The sequence below is a fragment of the Hypanus sabinus genome, chromosome 29 (assembly GCF_030144855.1).
Source record: "Hypanus sabinus isolate sHypSab1 chromosome 29, sHypSab1.hap1, whole genome shotgun sequence".
Classification (NCBI taxonomy): domain Eukaryota; kingdom Metazoa; phylum Chordata; class Chondrichthyes; order Myliobatiformes; family Dasyatidae; genus Hypanus; species Hypanus sabinus.
The window spans coordinates 11,450,922-11,478,114 of record NC_082734.1 but is presented as its reverse complement, the minus strand read 5'-3'; the positions used below and the strand labels follow the sequence as shown (position 1 = coordinate 11,478,114).

Sequence of the window (27,193 nt, the reverse complement as noted above, 5' to 3'; positions counted from 1 at the left end):
GTTGGTGTCCACCCACACCGGTCAGCTTCAACACAACTGAGCCTCCCACACCGAGAAACCTTTGTCAGGGATGAAGGTTTCCCTCTCCCCCTCACACTCTGCTCCCCCAACTCCTCAGATACAGGAACAAGGAGCCCAGCACTGACTCCGGGCTCACAGTGACGGGGTTCCAGCCAAGGCCAGTGGTTACCCACAGATTCCCAGCGTCATTAGTACAATCGTCAGTGGATTGATCACTATGAATGTTAATCTATGAAGAGATTGAAATAATAAATATCGATACCTCGAGCTTCAGAGTGACTATTTCTCTCTGTAGAATCTGGAAAAGATGAGAAAGAATTTCAGTTCACCAATCCCAGGGCAGTCTCTATAGCCATCATCAGTTCAGTTCCCAAACTCTTCCCCTATTTTAATGATATTTCACTTGAAGCCAGTGATGAATTGTTCACAGATCATAGAGCAGAGAACAGTACAGCATAGTCCAGGTCCTTCAGCCCACAATGTTGTGCTAACCCTTTAACCTACTCCGAGATCAATCTTACCCTTTGCTTTCACAAAGTCATTCAGTTCTCTTTCATCCATGTGCCTCAGGGTCTCTAAAATATCCCTAATATATCTGCCTCCACCATCACCCCTGGCTGTGCATTCCACACAATTCCTCTCTCTGTGAATAAAATCCATTCCGACACCCCCCTGTACTTCCCACAAACACGCGAGTTCTGATCCCTCGATTATCCATTTCCAACTTGGGGAAGCATCCCTGGCTGTCCACTCTATTTATTCTCGAGTCCTGATGAATGGTCTCGTCCCAAAATGTTGACTGCTTCTCTCAACGGATGCTGCCCGACCTGCTGAGTTCATCCAGCTTGTTTGTACGTGTTGATCTGACCACAGCATGTGCAGTGTACTTTGTGTTCACTATCTATGCCTCACTGTACACTTCTATCACACCATCTCTTATCCTCTTCCTGTGGCTGGACCACACTTGGCATATTGTGTTCAGTGTTTAGTCTCTTCATTATAGGAAGGATAAGGAAGCTTTAGAGAGGGTGAAGAGAAGATTTAACAGGATGCTGGCTGATGTTAAGGGCATATCTTATTTTTTTTAAATCTCTAATTTTTATTGCAACACCAACAAATTATATTCAATACACCCAGTTGCCAATTACATTATGACTGTTGAACCCAGCCACCCCCCAACCCTCATCCCCATCCCCCTCTCCACCCCTCTCTCTCCCCCCACCCCTATCCCCTCCACCAACCAGCTGAGTGGTGGTGCATACACAGACAGAGCATTCCTATTTTAACAGAAGATCTTTGAAGTTAGATATCAAGTTTGTCCACATTAAGGTTATGTTTGATTGTGCATCATTTACTCTCGCTGATGATAATTCCAGGTAGAAAATGTCCAAAAAGCTCCGAAGCCAGTGAGTATTTGAAATATCATTGGGGGGGGGGGGGGGTTTCCAACGCTGGGCTACAATCTTCTCAGCTGCAGTCAGCCCTGCCAGTCAGACTTTGTCAAGGGTATGTCTTATGAAGATATTGTGTACAGTTTTGGTCTCCAGGGTTAAGGAAGGACATCCTGGCTGTAGAGGAAGTGCAGCGTAGATTCACAAGGTTAATTCCTGGGATGTCCGGACTGTCTTACGCAGAGAGGTTAGAGAGACTGGGCTTGTACACACTGGAATTATGGAGATTGAGAGGGGATCTGATTGCAACATATAAGATTATTAAGGGATTGGACAAGATAGAGGCAGGAAATATGTTCCAGATGCTGGGAGAGTCCAGTACCAGAGGGCATGGTTTGAGAATAAGGGGTAGGTCATTCAGGACAGAGTTAAGGAAAAACTTCTTCTCCCAGAGAGTCGTGGGGGTGTGGAATGCACTGCCTCAGAAGGCAGTGGAGGCCAATTCTCTGGATGCTTTCAAGAAGGAGCTAGATAGTTATCTTATGGACAGGGGAATATAGGGATATGGGGACAAGGCAGGAACCGGGTATTGATAGTTGAACTCCATCTGCCATTTCTCAGCCTCCCCTGCAATAAATGCTTCTGCTTTGTATCCAGTCTCTTCCCCATTCTACCTGATTCCTTGTGGATTCTGATGTCAAATAAATAACCAGTGAAATAATCCGCTCAGACCCAGATTAGCTCAGTCCACAATCTCTGTATAGAAAGAAATCCACGAACCATCATCTTCTCGGGATCCAATCACTTTGATTTTCCTTTCTCCACTTTCTCTGGAATCTGAAAGTAAAAAGTGTTTGATGAGAAAATGGAAGGCGAGTGTGGAAAGTCTCTCAGCTTCTAAGTGTATCCCTGTAACGTGTAACGATCTGTTCACACTCACACACTGCACCCCACTGATCTGAGTACTGTACCCCCCCCCATGAGCTGATCACCCATGTTCAACACCCACCCGAGGTTGGGGTTAGATAAGACCTTTTCTAGGACGCTACAGCCTGAATTTGGTCCCCCCGGGGTAAGTGAGAATCTTTCATCTGGAGATGAAAGAGGTGCCCAAGGGTCCAGGTCGTGTCCACCCACACCGGTCAGCTTCAACACAACTGAGCCTCCCACACCGAGAAACCTTTGTTGGGGATGAAGGTGTCCCTCTCCCCCCCCACACTCTGCACTCCTGTTCCTCAGATACAGGAACTGACTCTGGGCTCACAGTTTTGGGACTACAGCCAATGTCAGTGGATCCCAACAGATTCCCAGGGTCATTAGTACAATCGTCAGTAGATTATTCACCAGTGAATGTTACAGCAAGAGATTGAAATCATAAATATCAATACCTCGAGCTGCAGAGTGACTATTTCTCTCTGTAGAATCTGGAAAAGAAGGAAAAGAATTTCAGTTCGCCAATCCCAGGACATTCTCTATGCCCATCATCAGTTCAGTTCTCAAACTCTCCCTCCTATTTTATTTCACTTAATCCCTGTGATGAATTGTTCAGAGATCATAGATCATAGAACTGTACTGTACAGATCAGGCCCTTTGGCCCACTATGTTGTGCTGACCCTTAAAGCTACTCCAAGATCAATCTTGCCCTTTCCTTTCACATTGTTCTCCATTTTTTTCTTTCGTCTTGTTCCCCAGAGTCTCTTAAATGTCCCTAATATATCTGCCGCTACCATCACTCCCGGCAGAGCATTCCACTCAATTAACATTATCTGTGTATAACAACTAATCTCTGACATCTCTCTGAACTTTCCACAAATGTGTGAGTTGTGCTTCCTCAATTTTCCATTTCCTCCTTGGGAAAATATCTCTGGCTGTCCACTCTATTTATGTCTTTAGTGTACACCTCTATCACGCCCCTGCTTATTCCCACATCTTGTGGTTACACCACACTTGGAATATTGTGATCAGTTCTGCTAACTTCATTATTGGAAGTATGAGGAAGTTTTACCAGGATGCTGCCTGTTCTAAAGGGCCTGTCTTATGAAGGTTTATTGAGCAAGTTAAGGCTTTTATCTACGGAGAAAAGAGAAATGTTCTTTATTCCAGGCTGCATCCAGGTAAATCTTCTCTGCACTCCCTCTAAAGTTTCTACATCCTTCCTATAACAAAGTGACCAGAAATCAACACAATATTCCAGGTCTGGTCTAACTAGAGTTTTATAGAGCTGCAACATTACCTTCCGGCTCTTGAACTTGACCCCCCGACTAATTCAGCCTTCAAGATTGACCTTCCAAACTGAATCACTCCACACTTTCCTGAGTTGAACTCCATCTGCCATTTCTCAGCCTCCCCTGCAATAAATGCTTCTGCTTTGTATCCAGTCTCTTCCCCATTCTACCTGATTCCTTGTGGATTCTGATGTCAAATAAATAACCAGTGAAATAATCCTCTCAGACCCAGATTAGCTCAGTCCACAATCTCAGTATAGAAAGAAATCCACGAACCATCATCTTCTCGGGATCCAATCACTTTGATTTTCCTTTCTCCACTTTCTCTGGAATCTGAAAGTAAAAAGTGTTTGATGATAAAATGGAAGGTGAGTGTGGAAAGTCTTCCAGCTTCAAAATGCATCCACACAACGTGAACCTATCTGTTCACACTCACTCACTGCACCCCACCGATCTGATCCTCTCCCCACGAGCTGCTCATCTTTTGCCTAATACCTCTGACATTTGATCTGACATTTTTGAGGACACTGTGGTCTGAATATGGTCACTCTGGGGTGAGTGAGAGTTTTTCCCTGGAAGTCAGACAGGTGCCTAGGGGTCCGGGTTGGTGTCCACCCATACCGGTCAGCTTCAACACAACTGAGCCTCCCACACCGAGAAACCTTTGTCAGGGATGAAGGTTTCCCTCTCCCCCCCACACTCTGCTCTCCCAACTCCTCAGATACAGGAACCAGGAGCCCAGCACTGACTCCGGGCTCACAGTGACGGGGTTCCAGCCAAGGCCAGTGGTTACCCACAGATTCCCAGAGTCATTAGTACAATCGTCAGTGGATTGTTCACTATGAATGTTACAGAAAGAGATTGAAATAATAAATATCGATACCTCGAGCTTCAGAGTGACTATTTCTCTCTGTAGAATCTGGAAAAGAAGGAAAAGAATTTCAGTTCACCATTCCCAGGGCAGTCTCTATGGCCATCATCAGTTCAGTTCTCAACCTCTTCCCCCATTTAAATGACATTTCACTTTAAGCCAGTGATGAATTGTTCACAGATCATAGAACAGAGAACAGTACAGCATAGTCCAGGTCCTTCAGCCCACAGGCCCTTTAACCTTCTCCAAAATCAATCTGACACTTTCCTTTCACAGAATCCTTCAATTTTACTTTCATCATTTCTCTCAGAGTCTCTTAAATGTGCCTAACTTCCTCTACCATCAGCCCCAGCAGAACATTCCACACAACTACTGCTCTGTGTATAAAAACGAATCCCAGACATCCCCCCCCCCCCGTACTTTCCCAGAAACACGGGAGTTCTGCTCCCTCTATTATCCATTTCCACCTTGGGAAAATATCTCTGGCTGTCCACTCTATCTACGCCTTTACAGTACACTTCATTCACACCACCTCTTATCCTGCTTCCTGTAGTTATGCTACAATTGGAATACTGTGTTCAGGTCTCATCGAGGAAGCTTCAGAAAGGATTTACCAGGATGCTGAATGGACTCAGGGGCACGTCTTATGACGAAAGACTGAGAAACCTAAGGTTTTCTCTTAGGAGCAAAGAGACATGCTCTCTAATCCAGGCAGCATCCTGGTAAATCTCCTCTGCACCCTCTCTAATCCAGGCAGCATCCTGGTGAATCTCCTCTGCACCCTCTCTAATCCAGGCAGCATCCTGGTAAATCTCCTCTGCACCCTCTCTAATCCAGGCAGCATCCTGGTAAATCTCCTCTGCACCCTCTCTAATCCAGACAGCATCCTGGTAAATCTCCTCTGCACCCTCTCTAATCCAGGCAGCATCCTGGTAAATCTCCTCTGCACCCTCTCTAATCCAGGCAGCATCCTGGTAAATCTCCTCTGCACCCTCTCTAATCCAGGCAGCATCCTGATAAATCTCCTCTGCACCCTCTCTAATCCAGGCAGCATCCTGGTAAATCTCCTCTGCACCCTCTCTAATCCAGGCAGCATCCTGGTAAATCTTCTCTGCATCCCTTCCAAAATGCTCACAATTAATATGTTGCATTTCCTTATCATTTCCCCCCACTGTTGATTCTCCCTCCATTCTGATTTCCTGGAGTGAATCCTTTTGTCACCAGCCTGTTCTCAATTCTGCTTCCGACCTCTAACCCTGCAAGGATCATTTATCAAATAAACACCTTAAATTTTCATAGACTGGTCCCCAACGTATCACGCTCATAAGCAGGGTAGATGGTCACAGTCTTTTCCCAGGGCAGGGGGAGACTGGAGGGCACAGGTTTAAGGTGAGAGGGGAAAGATTTACCGGGGTTCTGAGGGACAAGTTATCCCACACACAGGATGGTGGGTAGATGGATAAGCTACCAGAGTAGGTAACAGAGGCACAACATTTAATAGGTATTTCAACAGATACACGGATAGAAACCATTTAGCGTCACAGGGTAATACTGTATGGAAACAGACTGTTCGGCCCATCTGGTCCATGTATCATCTTGTTTCCCAAACCTTCCAAACTCACCCCCTCCATATACCTATCCAAATAACTCTTAAATGTTCCGATTGTATCTGCCTCGACCACTTCCTCAGGCAACTCATTCCAGGCACTCATTACCCTCTGTGTAAAGGAGTTAGTTCTCGGGCCTATTTTAAAGATTTCTCCGCTGTTAAGACTTTACCTTGAATAAAAGGTTATGTCTATCCAGCTTATCCGTACTTCTCAAGACTTTATAAGCCTCTCTAAGGTCACCCCCCTCCCCCATTCTCTTGCACTCCAAGGAACAAAGATCCAATGCAGTCAGCCCCTCCCTGTAACTAGGCCCTGTAGTCCAGGCAGTACCATGGTAAATTTCTCCTGCATCATCTGTGGTTTAACAACGTCTTTCCTATAACACGATGACCAAGACTGCACATGATTCTTTGATTATAGGGATACAAGCCAAATGAGATCAGTGTAGATGGGAATCGTGGTTAGGCTAGGCCGAAGGGCCTGTTCTGTGCTCTCTAACTCTCTGAATCTCCATCAGTCCCCGAGTCAGTATTCCCCAAAACAGAGACGTTCACACACCGTGATCCTCTCGTGATCCAATCACTTTAACCTTCCTTTCGGCACTTTCATCGGAATCTGAAATGAAAATGGGCTTCTGGTTACGGAATGAAAGTCAGTGAGGAAGGTCGAGTTATTAAGATTGCCTGTGTCGCAGGCCAGTTCACACTCGCGTGTTGCAGCCCCGTAGGATCAGGAACTCCCTCGTTAGCAGGTAGAGTTCCGGCTCAGACACTGGGCAGAGTGGTCCACGTGACCCCCACCCCCCCAGCACGTGGCCACGGGCTGCTCCCCACCCTCATGCACGATCACCATCAGTCTGCATTCACCTCCCGCCCAGGAATCCACCGCACCCTCGAATACACTCAACGCCTTTTGGTGGGAATTCCTCGTGAACTCTTCCCGCCGTTGCTGTCAGCCGGGGGTATAAAAACCCGAGGTCCCAAACCCACGAGGGTGAGGAACAGACTCTTTCCTACAAGCACCACGTTCTTGAAACGACCTGCACAAAACTCACTCTACCTCACCTTCTGCTCTCCCATGGGCAAGTCTGATTGTGTATTTGATTTTGCACTAGGGTCTTGCTTTAACACTCTTCTGTCTCCCTCTCTCTTCACCGTCATAATTTATATATAATACATGTGCGATCCAAGCTCCCTCTGCTTCTGTTCCTGCAAGCAAGTTTTACTCCGGACCCGTCCCTCACTCTGGTTGTGCTCATCACAGAAAACCAGCCTTCCTTCTAAGGACGCTTGAGACACCTCTTGCTGCCTCAGTAAGGCTGCCAGCACCGCACCCTGGGCATTCTCTCCTCTCCCCCCTCTCAGCGGGCAGAAGCACATACCATCAGGCTCGAGGACAGTTTCCATCCCTCTGCTGACAGGCTCTTGAACGGCCCTCTTGTCCAATAAGATGGACTCCTGACCTCTCAACCCGTCTCGTTATGGTCTCACACTTTATAATTTACCTGCGCTGCATTTTCTCTGTACTTATACACTTAATTCTGTATTGTTATTGTTTTATCTTGTCCTACCTCACTGTGTGAGTATGTAAGACAAACTTTTCACTGTATGGGATGTCCAGGGAGGGGCGGCGCCTCTGGTGGGGGGGGGGGGGGGTTTGTCGTGTCCATTCCGGGGAGCTCACTCATTTTTGGTCCCCTCCGGACACTCGGTTCTCACCCACGGCTCCAAATTGCTGTCTGCATGTGACAGCTGTAACACCCCGCTTCGCCACTCCGACAGGCGGGCTAAACCGGGTGAGGGTAGCTGCCGGCCTCGTACCCCAGCAAGTTAGGGACGTGGCTGTCCTAGCAAGCGGAGCCAGCTCCAGTGGACTGGGCAGCGGAGATCCAACGGCCAGGAAGGCGGCACTGCAAGGCTCCGTGACAGCGCCCAGGAGACGTCACGGTCATTCACTGTGACCGAGGAGGACCCCAGTTTGTGGCGCTTGTTCGTACCACTGGAGAAAGTGGAACTGTCCCACAGTGCAACGGCTCCCCCGCTTTAAAAACTCTCCCTCACAGATCTCCTGTCATCGTCAGACATGAGGGACAACTACCACATGGTATATGTGACAATAGTAAAGCAATAAACAATACTGATTTAAACACGACTTGAAATCTGCAAGGTGCACAACTCTCTGAGGGAAGAACTAGCTTCTCACCTGCATCCTAAACAAGCTGCTCCTAATTCCACCCTACGCCCACCCAGGGAACCATCCTCACCGTGTCAAGCACCAGCAGAATTGTACAAGTTTCAATGACGTCAACTCCCACTCTCTTAACAATGTCCCAAACGTTCAGCCCGGCTTCAGAGGAGATACTCCCGGCATCTCTTTCCTTAAGTGAAACCCAAGCCGACTTCAGTGAGGTCTCATCATAGTCTGCCGTATTTGTAAGATCATAACACCAGAAGACACAGGAGCAAAATTAGACCACTCGGCCCATCGAGTCTGCCCCACCATTCTATCATGGCTGATTTATTACCCCTCTCAACCCCATTATCCTGCCTTCTCCCCATAACCTTTGACACCCTTACCAATTAAGTACCTATCAACCTCCACTTTAAATATACCCGAAGCTTTAGCCTCCACAGCTATCTGTGGCAATTAATTCCATAGATTTACCACCCTCTGGATGAAGAAATTTCTCCTCATCTCTGTTCTAAAGGGACATCCTTGTATTCTGATATCCTTGTGCCCTCTGGTCCTAGACTTTTGCATCCTTCGCATGTTCATTCTATCTAGGCCATTCAATTTTACTGCAATTTTTCCTCCAATTCCGCATTCCATCTCAATAGCAACAAAGGCCTATGTTCCTTTTGCCTTTCTCATCATTGCCGTGATAAATATCCATTAATAAAACAAGTAGGAATGGAGAAAATAAGCACACTGATTGTGAACCGAGGCCCAGCGGACAGACTGTCTGGTCGCCACACGCACGGGTTCAGTAAAGCCTTGAATTGTCCACTCACTGGAGTTGTTGTTGTTGCTGTTCCTCTCTCTGCTCTCACCCGAATCTGCATCAGAGACAACAGAACAACCTTTGGTCACTGAGGGATGTCTGGGAAATCTCCGCGTGCTAGAACTGCTCCAGCCCCCTCAAATTCTCGTTAAAACCAGGGGAGGGTCTCTCCTGGGATACAGGGCTTTTGGTGGGGGGGGGGGTGTTCCTCAGCTCCCACTCCACCTCCCCAAGACCAAACAGTCATAGAGTCGTAGAACAGTACAGCACAGAATCAGGCCCTTCGGCCCATCTAGACCATGCTGAAACCATTTAAACTGCCGACTCCCATCAACCTGCACCGGGACCATAACCCTCCATCCATGCATCTATCCAAACCTCTCTTGGACATTGAAATCGAGCTTGCACGCACCACTTATGCTGGCAGCTCGTTCCACACTCTCGCGACCCTCTGAGTGAAGAAGTTTCCCCTCATGTTCCCTGTAAACCTTTCACCCCTAACTCATGACCTCTGGTTGTAGTCCCACCCAACCTCAGTGGAAAAAGCCTGCTTGTTATTTACCCTATTTATCCCCTTCATAATTTTCTATACCTCTATCAAATCTCCTCTCAACCTTCTATATTCTAAGAAATAAAGTGCTAACCTATTCAATATTTCCTTATTTCTCAGGTCCTCCAGATCCAGCATCAGTCCTGGATCTTAGAACAGAAACTGGACCAGATCTAGACTGGACAGTCCAGCTCTGTCCTGAGAGTTGACCGCAATCAGGGGCATAAAATGGCTCGCCACTCTGGACACGGGGCCAGATGCTGGTAAATCGATTCTGACGATCAGCCTGACTAGTGTAGAGAAAGGTTTGGATTATTCTCAGTCTGGGCCTTGAGCACAGGAGTTGGGAAGTTAATTGCAAGTGTACGAAGATTAAAGACGATGATAAAAAATTAGCTTTATACACACAAGGACATTCTACAGATGCAGGAAATCGAGAGCAACGCACACACAAAATGCTGGAGGAACTCAAGAGGTCAAGCTGCATCTGTGTCAGGGGTTCCCAACCTGGGGTCCATGGACTCCTTGCTTAATGGCATTGGTCCAAGGCATAAGAAGGGTTGGGAAATGTCTGATCTATGGAGAGGAATAAACAGTCAATGTTTTGGGCGGAGACATTTTAACCCTTTAACCATTTCCTTTCCAAGTACCTGTCCAAATGGCTTCTGTGTTCACGACAAGATTGGTGTTATTTGTCAGATGTTCATAGAAACATCGAATCATACAGTGAAATGCGTTATTTGTATCAATGACTGACACAGTCTGAATATACGCTGGGGGGGGCTTCCAATGCCAACGTAGCATGCCCGCAATTTAATAACCCTTTGGACTGAAACTGGAGCACCCAGAGGAAACCCACACAATCACAGGGAGAACATACAAACTCCTTACAGACAGCAGCAGGAATTGAACCCCGTTCGCTGATTACTGGTGCTTTAAGGCGTTGCGCTAACCTCCGTGTAGAAAGTGAGACAGTAGGTGGAGAATTGTGTACAGTTTCAGTCACCTCGTTATTAGACTATAAAGAGTGCAAGGAGGATTTGCGAGAATGTTGCCAGGACTCGAGGGTTAAGATTGCACATGGAAGTTATAGAAAAGATTTTTAAGGATGTTGGGTGTGTGGGAGTACTTCAGTTGTCAGAATTTCAATTGACTTCAGAAGTTTAATTTGAGACAGATGATTTTGGAAGGATATTAATAAGTGTATAATATTATGATAACCCGCCGGTGGAGTGGTGACATTTGTACTGGACTTTGGGACGAGTGGTCCTGGGTTCGAATCCGGCTATCCCCCTGCTCGTTTTCCACCTGTGCTGGGTTGATCTTCGAGCCAGCAGCTCGACCTCGTAAAGAACAAAGAGATGCTGAAGGAACAGGGAAGGTGGCCACCCAATCCGCCACAGGGCACGGAGAGATGTAACAATATTACGAGGGCAAAGAATAAAAAGAACATCCTTTCCCTGCGGCTGCTTCACACAGATTTTGAAGTTCGCTCCCTAAACGCCTTTGCGTTCTCACACCGTTTAGATTATTATTTTCCTCAGGAGCCTGTGGCTGTTTCCTTCTTCTCAAGACACTACATCTTCTCATCGTGATCTGTCTCCAAATTATTTGCCACTAACTCCTGAGGTGATACATATGATAAGGGCCCCAGTTTCTGCAGAGTACCACAGCCAATAAATCCCACACGGAGATCCACAAACCATCGTCTTCTTTGGATCCAATCACTTTGATTTTCTGTTCACCGCTCTCTTCAGAATCTGAAATGGAGACCGGTTTCCGATTATAAAACGGCAAAGACTATAAGATATAGGAGAAGAATTAGCCATTTGGCCCATTGCATCAGCTCTGCCATTTCATCATGGCTGACCCATTTTCCTCTCAGCCCCGGTCTCCTGCCTGAATGGGTGAAGGAAGGTTCATGATGTCAAAGCGTGTTTGTTCACACTCACACGCTGCACTCCCTACTGATCTGGGTGCCTCCCCATCAGCAGCTTTCCTATTTCCCAGTGGCGCGTGGCCAAGTGGTTAAGGCTTTGGGCTGGCGATCTGAAGGTTGTTAGTTCGAGCCTCAGCCGAGGCAGCGTGTGTGTGTCCTTGAGCAAGGCACTTAACCACACACTGCTCCTGCACGTTTATAGCCCAGTGGCGGCGGTTGGTGCGGTATGGACAAGACAATGGCCAGGCTTGGCACTGGAACAGGGTGGGGATGTTCCCCTGGGCAGTGCAGTTCGGGCCCTGGTGTCTCTGAGATGCCTTTGTTCTTTGGTCCTTGGTATGAATTAGGTACACAGGAGTTCAGGTCAGTGTCCCCCACCCCTCCGCCCCAGTGATGTCCACCCATCTCCAACCAACAGACAGGCCTGGTGTCCTGGAATGAGGATGGCCTTCTCCCTCAGATTCAGGAGCAGGGAGCCCAGCACTGACTCCGGGTCACAGTGTTGGGTTTCCACCCAAAGCCAATGGATCCCAACAGACTCCCAGAATCATTAGTACACTCATCAGTGGATTATTCACCAGAGAAAGTGATAGGGTGAGATTGAAATCACAACTATCCATACCTCGAGCTGCAGAGTGACTCTCTCTTTCTCCAGAATCTGGAAAAAAAAAAGGTAAAAGAATTTGAATTAGAGTGATTGAATTCTATGGTACAGAGTCAAGCTCCACAGCCTATCGTGCCAATGCTAACCAAATGACCACATGAGCAGAATTAGGCTATTTGACCTATTGGGTCTCCTCCGCCAATTGATCCTGTCTGATTTACAATCCCTCCCAGATGCCATTTTCCTGCCTTCTCCCCCTCACCTTGGACGCCCTCACTAATCAAGAACCTATCACCCTCAGCTTTAAATATACCCAATGATCTGGCCTCCACAGTTGTCCGTGGCAACGAATTCCACAGATTCACCACTCTCTCAAGAAATTCTGCCTTCTTGTATTCTGATGCTGTGCCCTCCAATCCTAGACTCTCCCATTATTGAAAGCATCTTCTCCACGCCCATACAAGACCCGTTTATCCATGCTTGGTCTGTAGACCTTCGGCCTTGGCGGTTCATTTGCTTGTGTAATATTGGTGAATGTAGTGAGTAGTACCTGCTTCCACTACCTCCTCAGGCGGTGGGTTCCATATTCCAACCATGCTCCGACTGAAGAAAAATCCCCCCTCCCAGATTCCCTCTAAACCTCCTCAATTTATACTATTCCTCCTTGTTTTAGACAACGGATGTGGGAAAAAGCATCTACCTATCCAATTATCCCATTATAATTTTCTATGCCTCTATCTGCTTGCCACTCAACCTCTGAGGTGAAACAAACCCAGTCTCCTCCCTGCTGAAGTCCAGGGTGGCAAATCTCCACTGCACCCTCTCTGGTCTAATCGGTGTATTGTGTGCAGACAGAACTGCCCACAGCACTCGGGGTGTCGTTGACCAATATTTTATAACGTAATATGATCGTGTTGTTATACTCTGTGCAATGGCTGTGGAAATCCATGCTCCTCCCTCAGGCCCCTGCCTCTCCGAGCAACACCCCACCCACCCCCACCTCGCTCCAAACAAAGATTCAATGCACAAATTATTCAACCTTGAGGTTTGTTTGCTTACAGGCGGCCACAAAGCAAGAAACCCAAAATAACCCAGTTAAAAACAAATAAAGACCAACATCTGATATGCAGAGAAAGGGGAAAAAAAAGACAACAAATCATGCAAACAATGGGAGGGAACAGCAACATTCTGATCCAGAAAGTGTCCTTAAATCTGAACCCTGGAGCAGGCCCAAAGGCTCAGTATTGGCTCATTATATTAGCAGGCACAGAACGCAGCAGCCGGGCGCAGACTTCATAGCCTCAGCGAGCAAAATCAGCTCTCGTCTCCAAGCCCTGTCTTTCCAGTATATCTGAGCCAGTGTCTAAATTGTCCAAACAGTGTAATGTACCTTGCACTGGGACCCAGGTACCGCTGCAGCGAAAGGCTCCCGGCCTAGAACATTCTCTATTCACTTTCAGAAACTTACTAATCTGTACTCCAAAGTACCTTTATTCATCAGCATTCCTGAAAACCCTACAATCTACCGTGAAGGCATTATCCTTTTATAACCTTCCAAAATGCATACCTTTGTGCTTGTCAGAAGTAATTCCCGCCTGCCACAATTCTGCGCGACTTTCCAGCTGATCTATCTCATACTGTCATCTAAGACATTCCTTTTCATCCCTCATCCTTTTGTGTCATCTGGAAACTTAACCGATTGTACCCTGTACCTTCCAACCCAAGTTACTGACGTACAGTGCAAACTTTAAGAGTCCCAGCACTGATCCATGTGATAAAATCACAGGATGTTCTCTGTCCCATTATCAGAATAGTTTTAAGACCCACTCTCCCACCCTGAGAGCATTTCATTGTATCCTGGTGAAGCACAGAACTACCTTTATTATCCGGTCCACTCTTGTTCTCAGCAGAGTCTGAAACATAAGGAAGATAATTTCAGTTTTCCGACCACTTGGTCAGTTACCCGAACGGTTTCTCTCAGCCCGGAGACTCAGCGCACTGAATAGCTGGGTAGCTGACATCCCCAGAGGGAGCTAGCGTTTAAAACCGATGCTGGGACCTTTCGGAGTGTGCAGTAGCCTCACAGAAACCTCCTCCCCCCCTCGTCCCCTCACAATGTCTCCCCTCACAATATCAGCATGTAAAAATTACAAATCTTTGGACTCTGCAGATCATGTCATGGTGTGCATCTGATCTGTTGGCTCCCTTCGGTCAGTTCCAGCATGGACACGAGCCTCTGAAGTATCCGAGGCATTTACAAGGAGCGATGCCTCAGAAAGGCAGTATCCATCGTTAGGGACCCATCACCCAGGACATGCCCCCTTCTTATTGCTACCATTGGGAAGGAGGTACAGGAGCCTGAAGGCACACACTCAGCGATTCAGGAACAGCTTCTTCCCCTCTGCCATCAGGGAGGAGGTACAGGAGCCTGAAGGCACACACTCAGAGATTCAGGAACAGCTTCTTCCCCTCTGCCATCAGGGAGGAGGTACAGGAGCCTGAAGGCACACACTCAGCGATTCAGGAACAGCTTCTTCCCCTCTGCCATCAGGGAGGGGGTACAGGAGCCTGAAGACACACACTCAACGATTCAGGAACAGCTTCTTCCCCTCTGTCATCAGGGAGGAGGTACAGGAGCCTGAAGACACACACTCAACGATTCAGGAACAGCTTCTTCCCCTCTGCCATCAGGGAGGGGGTACAGGAGCCTGAAGACACACACTCAACGATTCAGGAACAGCTTCTTCCCCTCTGTCATCAGGGAGGAGGTACAGGAGCCTGAAGGCACACACTCAACGATTCAGGAACAGCTTCTTCCCCTCTGCCTTTCGATTTCTGAATGGACAATGAACCCATTAACACTAACTCACTACTTTTTTTATTTCTGATTTGTCCCGCTCAGTGGCGCAATAGTATCAGCACCGGACTCCGGAGCGGAGGCTCCCGAGTTCGAATCCAAGTCGGGTTGAGCATCGAGCTAGCAACTCGGCCTTGTAAAAACAAGAATAGCTCGCTATGGAAACACCGTCATGACGGTGCCCCGATAACTCCACTGTCTTCTTCTTCTTTGCGCTACTTACTTAATTTAACTATTTTATATATATACATACATACATATACACACACACACACATACATACATTTACTATAGTTCAGTTTTCTCTATGTTATCATGTATTGCATTGTACTGCTGCCACAAAATTAACGAATTTCACGACACATGCTGTTCTGGTTCTGATTCTGTTCTTGTTGCTATTTTGATCGGGGCGGACAGGCTCTACGGCCTACAGTTGACAAACAACACAGCGCTAGGTCGAACTGAACTGAGCTGAAACTGAATGTTCCTGGACTGTTTTGAAGACTTTGTGGTTTGTTATCTTATATTCTGCGTTTTTCAATCCTGTTTCTCGTTACCGTTTTATTTTTGCGTGTAGTGAAGGGGGGGGGTTTGATGTTTTATTCTTCGAATGGGTTCTGTGGTTTTCTTTGTTTCGTGGCTGACTGTGAGGGAGACGAGTCTCAGGGTTGGATACATATTTTGATAATAAATGTACCTTGAAATTCTGAAATGCATCATTTGTGTTGAGGATGTTCAGGGCAGCCTGAAATGTCGCCATGCTTCTGATGCCAACAATAATGTGCCCACAACTTCCTAACCCTAACCTGTATGTCTTTGAAATGTGGGTGGAACCTGGAGCGCCCAGAGGAAGCCAACGTGGTCACGGGGAGATCGTACAAACTCCCAACAGACAGCGGCAGGAATCGAACCCAGATCGGTTGTCAGAGGTGTAAAACAATGGCGCTAATCGCTAAGCTGGCACCTCACTGTTCCCGTTTGCAGTTGGTTCAGAGTCCAAGGGTTAGTGGTTTAAAAGTCTGGGCAAAAGATAGAGAGGGGATGTGCAGAAAGTTTATTTTTAACAACAATCAGGAATTCACTGCCTGGAGGGGAGGGAAAGCAGAGTCAACTATGGCCTTCAACTTGGAATGAGAAAGGCACACTGGGGAGAATGCGTAGAGACTTCGGGGATAAAGTCAAAGACTATTCATCCTCGGTTTCCCAGATCCCGTGTCTGAGTGAATTTAGTAATCCCCACACAGAGAGGTCTACAAACCATCATCTTCCCGGGATCCAGTCACTTTGACTTTTCCCTCACTGCTCTCTTTGGAATCTGAAATGCAAACCAGCTTTGTGTCACAGCGTTGTAAAAGTGTGGATGTGTCCACGTTGTATGTAATACGTTGCTGTCTATTTACACTCGCACGGATCTGGGGACCTCCCTTCGCCCAAAGCCCAAGCTGAAGATCTGACTTTCCCCAGGACACGAATCATGTCACCGGAATGAGCAAGGGTCTTTCTCCTGGTGGGGAGACAGGTGCCTCTGGGTCCAGGTTGGTGTCCACTCAACATACGTCACATACAACCCAGCTAAGCCGCACACATGCCCCCTGTCCCGAGGAACTGGCGTCCAGGGATGAGGGTTCCTTCTCCCACCCACTCCGCCCTCCCGGCTCCTCAGATGCAGGAACAGGGAGCCCAGCACCGACTCCGTGCTGATGGAGTTCGGTTTCCAAGCAAGGCCAATGGATCCCAGCAGATTCCCAGAGTCACGAGTACAATCAACAACAGATTATCCACCAGTGAATAGGGAGACATTAAAACCAGAAATGTCAATACCTCGAGCTGCGGAGTTGCTCCCTTTTTCAGCAGAATCTGGAAGAGAAGGAAAGGAATTCAAGTTCATAATTAAACTGTTGCTTTCTGTGTCTGACTGTCAGAATTGTTTAAATCTAACTCCAGCTTTAATGACATTTCACTCTATCCCAGTCGCATACTGTTGATGAATTGAGAGAACTACCTTTAGTGTCCGGCCCGCTCTCGTTCTCAGCAGAGTTTGAAACACAAAGAATAGAGCTTTATTTTCCTGAGCACCTTGTCTAGACGTGGACATTTTCACTCCCTCCGGGCAGGTGAAAGCACTTCACACAGCCATAAGATTCACAATACTGTAACAAACATCATATTGCGGGCTAGTATTCACGCTCACAGAAACCGTCTCGGATGCACTGAGACGTCACAGTGTCAGACCGTAATGGGAACAGAAATCCGGGATTCGGGAACAAAGGCTCAGGGAACAAATGTGGTGAAGTTACGCGGAGTCTGGGACACAAAACGGGTTTTCTGTGGGAACTGTCAGCGATTTAACATTCTCCAAATCTGGACTTTGATGTTCCCAGGAGCCTGTGGCCTCCTTCATCTCCCCAACTCCTCGTCAAAAGGTTCACAGGTTCATTTATCATCAAAGTATGCATGCAGTACACAACTCTGAGATTCGTCTTCTCCAGAGAGCCACGAAACAAAGAAATCCATGGAGGTCGTTCAAAGAAACCATCAAACCACCTTAACCGCACAAAAAAAAACCAAATCTTGCAAATGACAGAACAATCATCAACCCCTCATGTGAAAAAATACTCACACAAGCAGCAACATGATCATCAACCCCTACCCTATGCAGAATTTCCCATTTCCCGTTTACAACCCTGATTTAAAATGAAAACTTTGACCTATTTCCCCCTGTGTTGTCTTCTCCCAGTCTGATCTCCCAGGAAGAACTGTTTCTCGTTTGCATCCACCCGGCCCTCCACGTTGCTGCTGGACCCCTGACTCCACGTGGAGTCGACATCATAAAGCTAACCGGTCAGTTCATCCCCACGTTTCCTGTTCCGGTATCTCCGATAGTCTACAAACCTACCCTACCACCCCGCCCAACACAGAGATCCACAAACCATCGTCTTCTTGGGATCCGACCACTTTGAATTTCTGTTCACCGCTCTCTTTGGAGTCTGAAATGGGAAACAGTTTCTGATTAGTGGCACAACTGCGTAGGGGTTAGCACGACACCTTATAGCACCAGTGACCTGAGTTCAACTCCCCCCTGCTGTCTATAAAGAGTTTGGCTATTCTCCCTGTGGTTTGCCTCCGGGTGCTCCGGTTTCCTCCCACAGTCTAAAGACATGCCGGTTAGTAGGTTAACTGGTCTTGTGATTAGGCTAGGGTTAAATCAGGGAGTGTGGGGGAATGGCTCAAAGGGCCAGAATGGTCTGTTCCCTGCCGTATCTCAATAAATAAATGAAAAGAGAGAGTGGACGGTTCACAGGGTCGAAGAGCGTCTGTGTAATACCTTGCAGTTTGCTCATGCTCACACCCCGATCTAGGTACATCCCTATGAACCGCTCTCCCACCACCCACCCACCACCCAAAGATGAGGTTGGGTTAAGGGTCCAGTCTCTCCCCAACACACGGAAGCTTGAACCCCATTATCTCACAGGGGTGTTTGTGGTGTTTCTGCTGGTGCAGAGTCCGGTCCATGTTGGTGTCACACAGCCCTGAACTCATAGTGTATGGAAGCAGGCCTTTTGGCCCAACTGGGCCCGGCTGACCAAGGGTGGCCCACCTAAGCTCCTCCCACTTCCTTACACTAGGACTATATTCCTCTAAACACTTCCACATCCATATACTTGTCCAAAAGTCATGGTGGCGTAGTGGTCAGTGACCGAGCCTCAGTTCAGCCCCGTGTCTGTGAGGAGTTTGTTTGTTCTCACTGTGACCGCAGCTGGTTTCCGCCCAAAGACCTACTGGTCAGTAGGGCAAATGGTCATTGTACGTTGTCCCGTGATTAGGTTAGGGCTAATTTGGGGGTTTCTGGGTGGCGTGGCTCGAAAGGCCGGAAAGGGCCTATTGCATGCTGTGCCTCATTAACTAACTAACGAACAAGCTAACTGACTGACCGAATGAATGTCGGTGCTGTGCCTGCCTCAGTTACTTACAATGACAGCTCGTTCCAAATGTGCAGCATTCTCTGCGTGAAGCACTTTCTTCTCAGTTTCCTTTTAAATATTCCCCCTCACCTTAAACATAGTGTTTGGTTTCCTCCCCCTTAAGGAAAAGATTGTGTGTATTCTCCCTGTCTGTGTCCCAGCGTATCCTTGGAATGTCTGAGGGAGGATTGCGAACTCCTTCCCCAGATTCATCCACTTTATTTTGGAAGGAGTTTGTGACTATTCTCCTCCCTGGATTACACCACCTCTCCCTGCACGCGATACATTTCATCCGCTGCTTACAACCACAGCCTGATGAGAATTTCTCAAAGTTAAAACACCCACAGCCCCAGCCCCCGTATCTCACCACAGTCCGTAACCGCCCCCCACACACACACAGAAAGATCCACAAACCATGGTCTTCCCTGGATCCGATCAATCTGATCTTCCTTTCACCGCTCTCCTTGGAATCTGAAATGAAAACCGGATTCAGAATATAAAATGGAAAGCCAGTGTGTTTTCAAAGTGTGAACCGGTCTCGCATCGTTGCTTGTCCACACTCACACACCGTACCCCCTCCGATCTTGGGACCTCCTCATGAGGTGATACCTCAGAAGGGCAGCATTCATTGTAAGGATACCCACCACCCAGAGCTGCTCCCCTCTCATTGCTACCATCAGGGAGGAGATACAGGAGCCTGAAGACCCACCTCAATGTCTTAGGAACAGCTTCTTCCCACCCACAATCAGGTTTCTGAACGCATCATGAACCCATGAAGACTACCTCAGTACTTTTGCTCTTTTCATACTCCTGAATTAATTTATATATATGCTGTATATTTCTTATTGTATTTGATAGTATACTTTATGCATTGCACTGTACTGCTGCCACACAACAACAAATTTTACGTCATACATCAGTGATAATGAACTTAATTCTGGTTTTATTATCCTTGCCAATTCCACCTGTCTGAGCCCAGTGGAGCCCGAACCCACACACTTCCCGTCTTCCATGCACTTTGCCCTCCCGTCTCCTCAGGGAGCTCAGCGCTGACTGCGGTCTCACAGCTTTGGCTTCCCGGTCAAGGCCGATGGACCCCAACAGATTTAAAAAAAAAATACGTATTCACTATACTGCTGATGCAAAACAACAAATTTCACAACATACACCAGTGATAATAAACCCAAGTCTGATTTTGATTCCCAGAACCATTAGTACAATCATTAATGGATAATTCACCAGTGAATGCTATAAGGGGACATTGAAATCATAAATATCGATACCTTGAGCTGCAGAGTGACTCTCTTTCTCTGTAGAATCTGGAATAAAAGAAACAGAATTTCAGTTCACAAATAAATGGATATTTTCTCTGTCTGGTTATCAGAATAACACAGGGTGTCGGCATGTAACACAGGAAATTCATGAATAGAGCCTTAGGGTACAGAAGAGATGAATTTATGCTGAAGCTGTGAAAACACTTGCTAGGCCACAGCTAGATCAGGGCCGACGATCTAACCTTAGGAAGAAGGTGGAGGTCCCACGGGGAGTGGATGAAAGGTTTACTTGAATGGGTCCTGAAATGAGGGTGCTCAGCAATAAAGTTAGACTGTAAAGTAAAACAGACCGAGAGACAATATGGCAGAAGTCTCTGAGATCCTGATTGGGTTAGGTATGTCACACCGAGGGGAACTGATCCCGTCCCTAATTAGCTCAAGGGCTTGGGGGGGGGGGGTCAATGATTTAAAAGTCTGGGCAAAAGATGCAGAGGACACGTCTGGAAGGTATTTTTTAACCAAGCGTATTGTCATGAGGGGGATGGGATCAGAAATAATCAGGGTCTTCAGCAGGAACAGGAAAGGACAATGGGGGATGAGTGGGGAAGTGGGATTCGTTGGAGTCAGCATGGATTCTGTGGGCCGGACGGTCTATTTGTCGGCTCCAAAGATTCCAAAGCCTTCTGTTCCTCTCTAGCTTGTATGTTTATCCATCTTCTCCTTGAATCCATCATAACCAGTAAGGACAGGCAGAACACCCCGCTATGATTATTTTAAATGCTGGTGCTCCACGAGGTTGTGCCCTCAGTCCCCTCTGCTCCCTGCACCTTCATGACTTCATGATCTTGCACTTTACCGTTAGCCTGCCCTGCACCTTTTCAGCAGCTTTTATACCTCATTCTGTACTCGGTGATGGTTTGACCTCAGTGCACTGTGTAGGGATCTGATCGGTGGGAACACTCTTCACCATAGCTTGCTACATGAGCCAGTAATAAAACAGAACCAACACTGAATATGGATCCCGACTCTTTCCACCGGGAAGGAGTCACAGGAGACTCAGGTCCCACAAAACAGTTAATACCCTTCGACTGTCAGGCTCCTGAGCCATTGTGGATAACTTCACTCATCTCAACTCTGAACTGATTCCTCAACCTATGGACTCACTTTCAAGGACTCTATAAAGTTCTCAATATTATTTATTTACTATACTTTGCACAGTAGTTGTTTGTCCGTCTTTGTCGGTGTGTAGTTTTTCCATTGATTCTATTGTATTTCTCTGGTTTTACTGTAAATGCCCACAAAAAAATGAGTCTCAGGGTTGTAACATGGTGGTGTGTTCATTTCCCTGCTAATTCACCCACACTTCTGGTCGAAAGAATTGTGGAACATTTTCCCCCGATTCACCCATTTTATCTTGCAAGAAGCTTTTAAAAAAAATATATATACACAGTATTTCTGTTTCTGCACATTTAAAAAAAATCTATTCAACATATGTAATTGATTAGTTTGTTTATTTTTATTATTTTTTCTCACTATCCTAGATTATATATTGCATTGGACTGCTACTGCTAAATTAACAAATTTCACGTCACATGCTGGTGATAATAAACCTGATTCTGTTCCCCTCTCTGGATTATGTCGCCTCTCCCTGCATGCGATACATTTCATCCGCTGCTTACAACCACAGCCTGATGAGAATTTCTCAAAGTTAAAACACCCACAGCCCCAGCCCCCGTATCTCACCACAGTCCGTAACCCCCCCCCCCCCCCCCACACACACAGAAAGATCCACAAACCATGGTCTTCCCTGGATCCGATCAATCTGATCTTCCTTTCACCGCTCTCCTTGGAATCTGAAATGAAAACCGGATTCAGAATATAAAATGGAAAGCCAGTGTGTTTTCAAAGTGTGAACCGGTCTCGCATCGTTGCTTGTCCACACTCACACACCGTACCCCCTCCGATCTCGGGACCTCCTCATGAGGTGATACCTGAAAAGGGGCAGCATCCATCATCAAGGATCCCCACCACCCAGAGCTGCTTCCCTCTCATTGCTACCATCAGGGAGGAGATACTTGAGCCTGAAGACACACACTCAAAATTATAGGAACAGCTTCTAATGTCCACCAACGGATTTCTGAATGGTCCATGAACCTGTGAACATAAACTCACTAAGTCGTATTTAAACTTACTTTGTTCACTGGAATTATCGCGTCCTTGGGAGGGGAGAGAGACACTCACACACACACACCCACACACACTCACACCCACACACACTCACACTCACTCACTCTGGGTTCAGAGCATTGGGACTCCACCCAAGGCAACTGGACCCAACAGATTCCCAGAGTCATTAGTACAATCGTCAATGGATTCCACCAGAGAATGTTACAGAGGGACTTTGAAACCATTAATATCCATACCTCGAGCTGCAGAGTGACTTCCTTTTCCCGCAAAATCTGGAAAAGGAGGAAAAGAATTAGCACCAAGTCCTTTTTCCAAAAGAATTTCAGTTCAACACTTACAGGAATTTCTTTGCCCTGTTATTGCCATATTCCCAAATCTCTTCCTCCCACTTTAGTGGGATTTCACTCTCAGCTGGTGACCTATTCTGAACACAGAATCAGGGCTCTCACTCTGCTCTGTTTCTCTCTCCACAGATGCTGCCCGACCTCCTGAGTCTTTGTAGCATTTTCTATTTTTATTTCAAACCTTTCAAGTCCTTCATTTCTTTATTCTGGAAATAATTCTCTTCATTTTTTTTCCCAATTTCTCTTCTTGGTTTTCTCTGTTGTGAGTGAATTGTGAACATTATTCCTCAAACCCCTTTGCCCATTTAGGCTTTCCTCAGAAATCTGTTTTCTCTTCCTTCTCCTCGTCCTCACTCTGCTCGTCCCAAAGTTATTTGCTGTTTACTCCTGAGGTGATTTATAGGATTAAATCCCCAGATTACCACAGCCAATAATCCCCACATAGAGAAATCCACAAACCATCGTCTTCTCTGGATCCTATCACTTTGATTCTCCTCTCGCCGCTCTCTTTGGAGTCTGAAATGGAAACCAGGTTTGCAGTGTTACGGTTTGTTCACATCCACATACTGCACTCCCTACTGATCTGGGTAAGCCCCCCCCCCTCCCACAAGCTGTTCTTCCATTACCCAAAGGCTATACTTGGCATTGGATCAGGGCCTGGGAAATGCGGCTCGAGCTCAGCGTTGTCAAGAGGATGCTTCTTATATTAGGGGAGTCTGGGACCAGAGGGCACAGCCTCAGAATAGAAGGACGTTCCTTTAGAACAGAGATGAGGAGGAATTTCTTTAGCCAGGGGGTGGTGAATCTGTGGAATTTGTTGCTGCAGACGGCTGTACAGACCAAGTTATTGGGTATGTTTAAAGTGGAGCTTGATACTGTCTTGATCAGTCATGGCGTTACAGGTTAGGGGAAGACGGCAGGAGGATATGATTAAGAAGGGTAATAAATCTGCAATGATGAAGTAGTGGAGTAGGCTCGATGGGCTGAATGGCTCCTATATCTTATGGTCTTATGGTCTCATGGTTGAGCTTGTGCATTGGTCTTGTGTGTGAGAAAAGTTTTGCCGCTCACGTCTTTGGGTCAGTGGATCCTAACAGATTCGTTGCAATTCTGAATGGATTATTCACCAGAGGATGTATTGGCATCATAAATATCAATACCTCGAGCTGCAGAGTGGCTCTCCTTTTCTGCAGAATCTGGAACAGAAAGAGCAAGAATTCTAAAGTTCACAATTCACAGGATGTTTTCTGTGTCTGGCTATTGGAATAGTTTAATACTGCCCCATTTTAATAACATCTCATTCTCTCCCAGTGACGTATTGTTCACGGATCAGGAGTCATGCTGTCTTCTCACTGCTGGCACCAGGAAGAAGGTACAAGAGCCTCAGGACTCACACCACCCAGATCAGGAGTAGTTAGCACCCCTGATCCATCAGGTTCTTGAACCAGAGGGGATAACTTCACTCACCTCAACACTGAACTTTTCCCACAACCTCTAGACGCACTCTCAAGGTCTCTTCGTCTCATAATCTCCATATTTATTGCTTACTATTTTGTTTGTTTTTTTGTCGATCTGTATTTTCACAGCTTGTTGTTCCTTTGGACTCCCCTATCATGGGGAAAAGGCCGTCACCCTCCACCTTATCAATGCCACTTGTACTTTCTGTAAGTCTCCCTTCATTCCCTACATCCCAAGGAATGAAAACTAGCCTGTCAAACCTCTCCGAAAACTCACACTATCTGGTCCGAACAACATCTTTGCAATAGGAACTTTGGCACGTTGATGAATGATTCAAAATCTCTCCTTCTGTAACCCCCTATTCCTCCCCTCCCGCTTTTTCACCAATCCCAGGAGCATGTGGTACCCTTATCCTTCCCAATACAATATTCTTCCTCACCCTGATCTGAATCCAATTTATTTGTTCCTTGGAGTCCACCTTCTGAATTTTGTTTATCACAGTTCCCTTCACCATTCCCCTGATCCGAAATAAATCTGACTGCTCTGTATCCCGTTTTCCCTCCATTCATCTGCCCGTTTCTGGATTCCTCACAGATTAGCTGGCGGGCAGGCAAGCTCTCAAGCAGACAACTCCCCCCCCCCCCCCCCGTACGTCAGCGCAGTCAATAATCCCCCACACAGAGTTAACTCCCCACGTACCGTCGTCTCCTCTGGGCGCTAGCACTTCAACCTTCCTTTCGATGCTTTCATCGGAATCTGAAATACAAACCGGATTCCAATTGTGAAGCAAAGTTCAGCATGAAGGGTTCACAGTGGTTGTCTGCCTCTCACATGGCTGCGTGCTCACACACCCTCAGTATCTGCTGCCCAGAAGCCCAAGTTAGAAGGTAAAGTACAGAAGCTGGTGTCAGCCATGTTATCTCTTCCATTCAATGAGACCGTCTGGCTCAGAACCACTTTCCTTCAATCATCTTGATCTACCTCAGCCTTGAAAATATTTAGTAACGCCCTCAGATTAAATTATACACTGAATAAAGGGGTGACACCTTATCTTGAGCTAATACCCCTAGTGCTTACACCCTCTGCCCTGCCAAAAACGCCAGGGGGAGATTTCACGTGAGGTGCATGCTTTGGTAGGAAGAGTAAAGGTGTAGACTCCTTTCTAAATGGGGAGAGAATTCAGAAATCAGAGGTGCAAAGCTACCGTGAGTCCAAGTTCGGGATTCCCTTAGCTTGCCAGTTGACTCGGCAGTTAAATGGCAAGTACAATGTTAGCAGTCATATCAAGAGGACTGGAACATTAAAAAAACAAGGAAATCCTGCTGTGGTTTTATTTAATGTTTATCAGACTGCATTTGGAATGTTGTGAGTAATTTTAGGACCTGTAACTATTTACTTGGTTATTTATTTAGAGACAGAGTGCGGAACAGGCCCAGCAACCTTTTTAACCCTAACCTAATCACAGGACAATTTACCAATTAACCTACTAACCTGTACATCTTTGGACCGTGGGATGAAATTGGAGAAACCAACAGGAAACCCACAAGGTCACGGGGTGAACGTACAAACTCCCTACAGAGGGCATCTGAATTGAGCTTCAAACCCCGATGTCTTGAGCTGAAATAGCATTGCGCTAATTGCTATGTTACCATAGCGATTCCCCCCCCCCCCCGCCACCAATAAAAGATCTGCCGGTCCTGGAGAAGGTCGAAGGAGAGACGTGCCGGTCCTGGACGGGATCGAAGGAGAGATGTGCCGGTCCTGGACGGGATCGAAGGAGAGACGTGCCGGTCCTGGACGGGGTCGAAGGGGAGACGTGCCAGTCCTGGACGGGGTCGAAGGGGAGACGTGCCAGTCCTGGACGGGGTCGAAGGGGAGACGTGCCAGTCCTGGACGGGGTCGAAGGGGAGACGTGCCAGTCCTGGACGGGGTCGAAGGGGAGACGTGCCAGTCCTGGAGATGGTTTAAGGGGAGACGTGCCGGTCCTGGAGAGGGTCCAGCGGGGTTTCCCAAGAGTGATCTTGGCAATGAATGTCTGATATCTCTGGGCCTTCCCTCGATGGAATTCAGCAGAAGGAGGGGGATTCCTACTAAAACCTAGCAGATACCGAAAGGCCTGGATAGAGTGGATGTGGAGGAGCATCAAGGATCCGAGGGCACAGCCTCAGAATAAAGTGATGCCCCTTTAAAACTGGGATGAGGAGGAATTGCTTCAGCTAGAGTGTGGTGTGAAACTTATTGCCAGAGAGAGCTGTAGGAGCCAAATCAGCAGATGTATTTAAGGCAGAGATTGATAGGTTTTAATGAAGATTAATTTCTACTTCTGGGAAAAGGTTATTTTCCCTCCCCCTCCACTCTTCTTCTATTTCCCTCTCTGGCCTTTTACCTCTTCTCGTCTGCTATCACATTCTCCCCCCCACCCCGTCCCTTCCTCCTATAGTCCACTCTCCTATCAGATTCCTTCATCTCCAGACCCCTCCCACCCACCTGGCTTCACCTATCAACGTCCAGCCAGCCTCCTTCCCCTCCCCACCATCTTTGTATTCTGGCATCTTCTCCCTTCCTTCACAGTCCTGGTGAAGGGTCTCAGCCCGAATTGCCGACTGTATTCATTTCCATGGATCCTGCCTGACCTTCCGGGTTCCTCCAGCACTTTGTGTGTGCGGCTTTGATAAGTTCTTGAGGTAAGCGGGTTAAACGTAATGGGGAAAAGGCAGGAGAAGGAGGTCAATTAAAAAAAAATGCCATGACTGAATGGTGGAGCAGACTCAATGGGCTGATGGTCCAATTTCTGCTCCAGTATTTTCTGGTCTTGTAGTCACAACATCTGTCTTGTTGGGCGCCATTGGAATTATATATTTCAATGGGACCCCCTGTATTATCTATTGTGAGTATAAAC

At 47.0% G+C, this 27,193-nt stretch overlaps 1 protein-coding gene across 19 annotated transcripts in view; it reads right to left on the bottom strand.

Annotated features, from left to right (window-relative positions):
- Positions 1 to 27,193, bottom strand: part of LOC132382976 (protein starmaker-like) — a 110,063-nt gene that overhangs the window by 53,582 nt on the left and 29,288 nt on the right. For 16 of the 19 annotated variants that reach the window (XM_059953600.1, XM_059953607.1, XM_059953598.1 and 13 more), the window contains 20 exons: positions 24,994 to 25,050; positions 23,997 to 24,032; positions 23,296 to 23,352; positions 22,729 to 22,764; positions 22,102 to 22,158; positions 20,315 to 20,350; positions 19,446 to 19,502; positions 18,000 to 18,056; positions 16,891 to 16,926; positions 16,328 to 16,384; positions 14,090 to 14,125; positions 12,231 to 12,266; positions 11,373 to 11,429; positions 9,130 to 9,174; positions 6,677 to 6,733; positions 4,521 to 4,556; positions 3,914 to 3,970; positions 2,801 to 2,836; positions 2,193 to 2,249; positions 284 to 319 (listed from right to left, as the gene is read on the bottom strand). In XM_059953600.1, coding sequence (XP_059809583.1) covers positions 284 to 319; positions 2,193 to 2,249; positions 2,801 to 2,836; positions 3,914 to 3,970; positions 4,521 to 4,556; positions 6,677 to 6,733; positions 9,130 to 9,174; positions 11,373 to 11,429; positions 12,231 to 12,266; positions 14,090 to 14,125; positions 16,328 to 16,384; positions 16,891 to 16,926; positions 18,000 to 18,056; positions 19,446 to 19,502; positions 20,315 to 20,350; positions 22,102 to 22,158; positions 22,729 to 22,764; positions 23,296 to 23,352; positions 23,997 to 24,032; positions 24,994 to 25,050 — 939 coding nt within the window. The remainder of the gene's footprint in view (positions 1 to 283; positions 320 to 2,192; positions 2,250 to 2,800; positions 2,837 to 3,913; positions 3,971 to 4,520; positions 4,557 to 6,676; positions 6,734 to 9,129; positions 9,175 to 11,372; positions 11,430 to 12,230; positions 12,267 to 14,089; positions 14,126 to 16,327; positions 16,385 to 16,890; positions 16,927 to 17,999; positions 18,057 to 19,445; positions 19,503 to 20,314; positions 20,351 to 22,101; positions 22,159 to 22,728; positions 22,765 to 23,295; positions 23,353 to 23,996; positions 24,033 to 24,993; positions 25,051 to 27,193) is intronic. The other 3 variants (XM_059953606.1, XM_059953611.1, XM_059953618.1) reach the window with 3 other exon arrangements.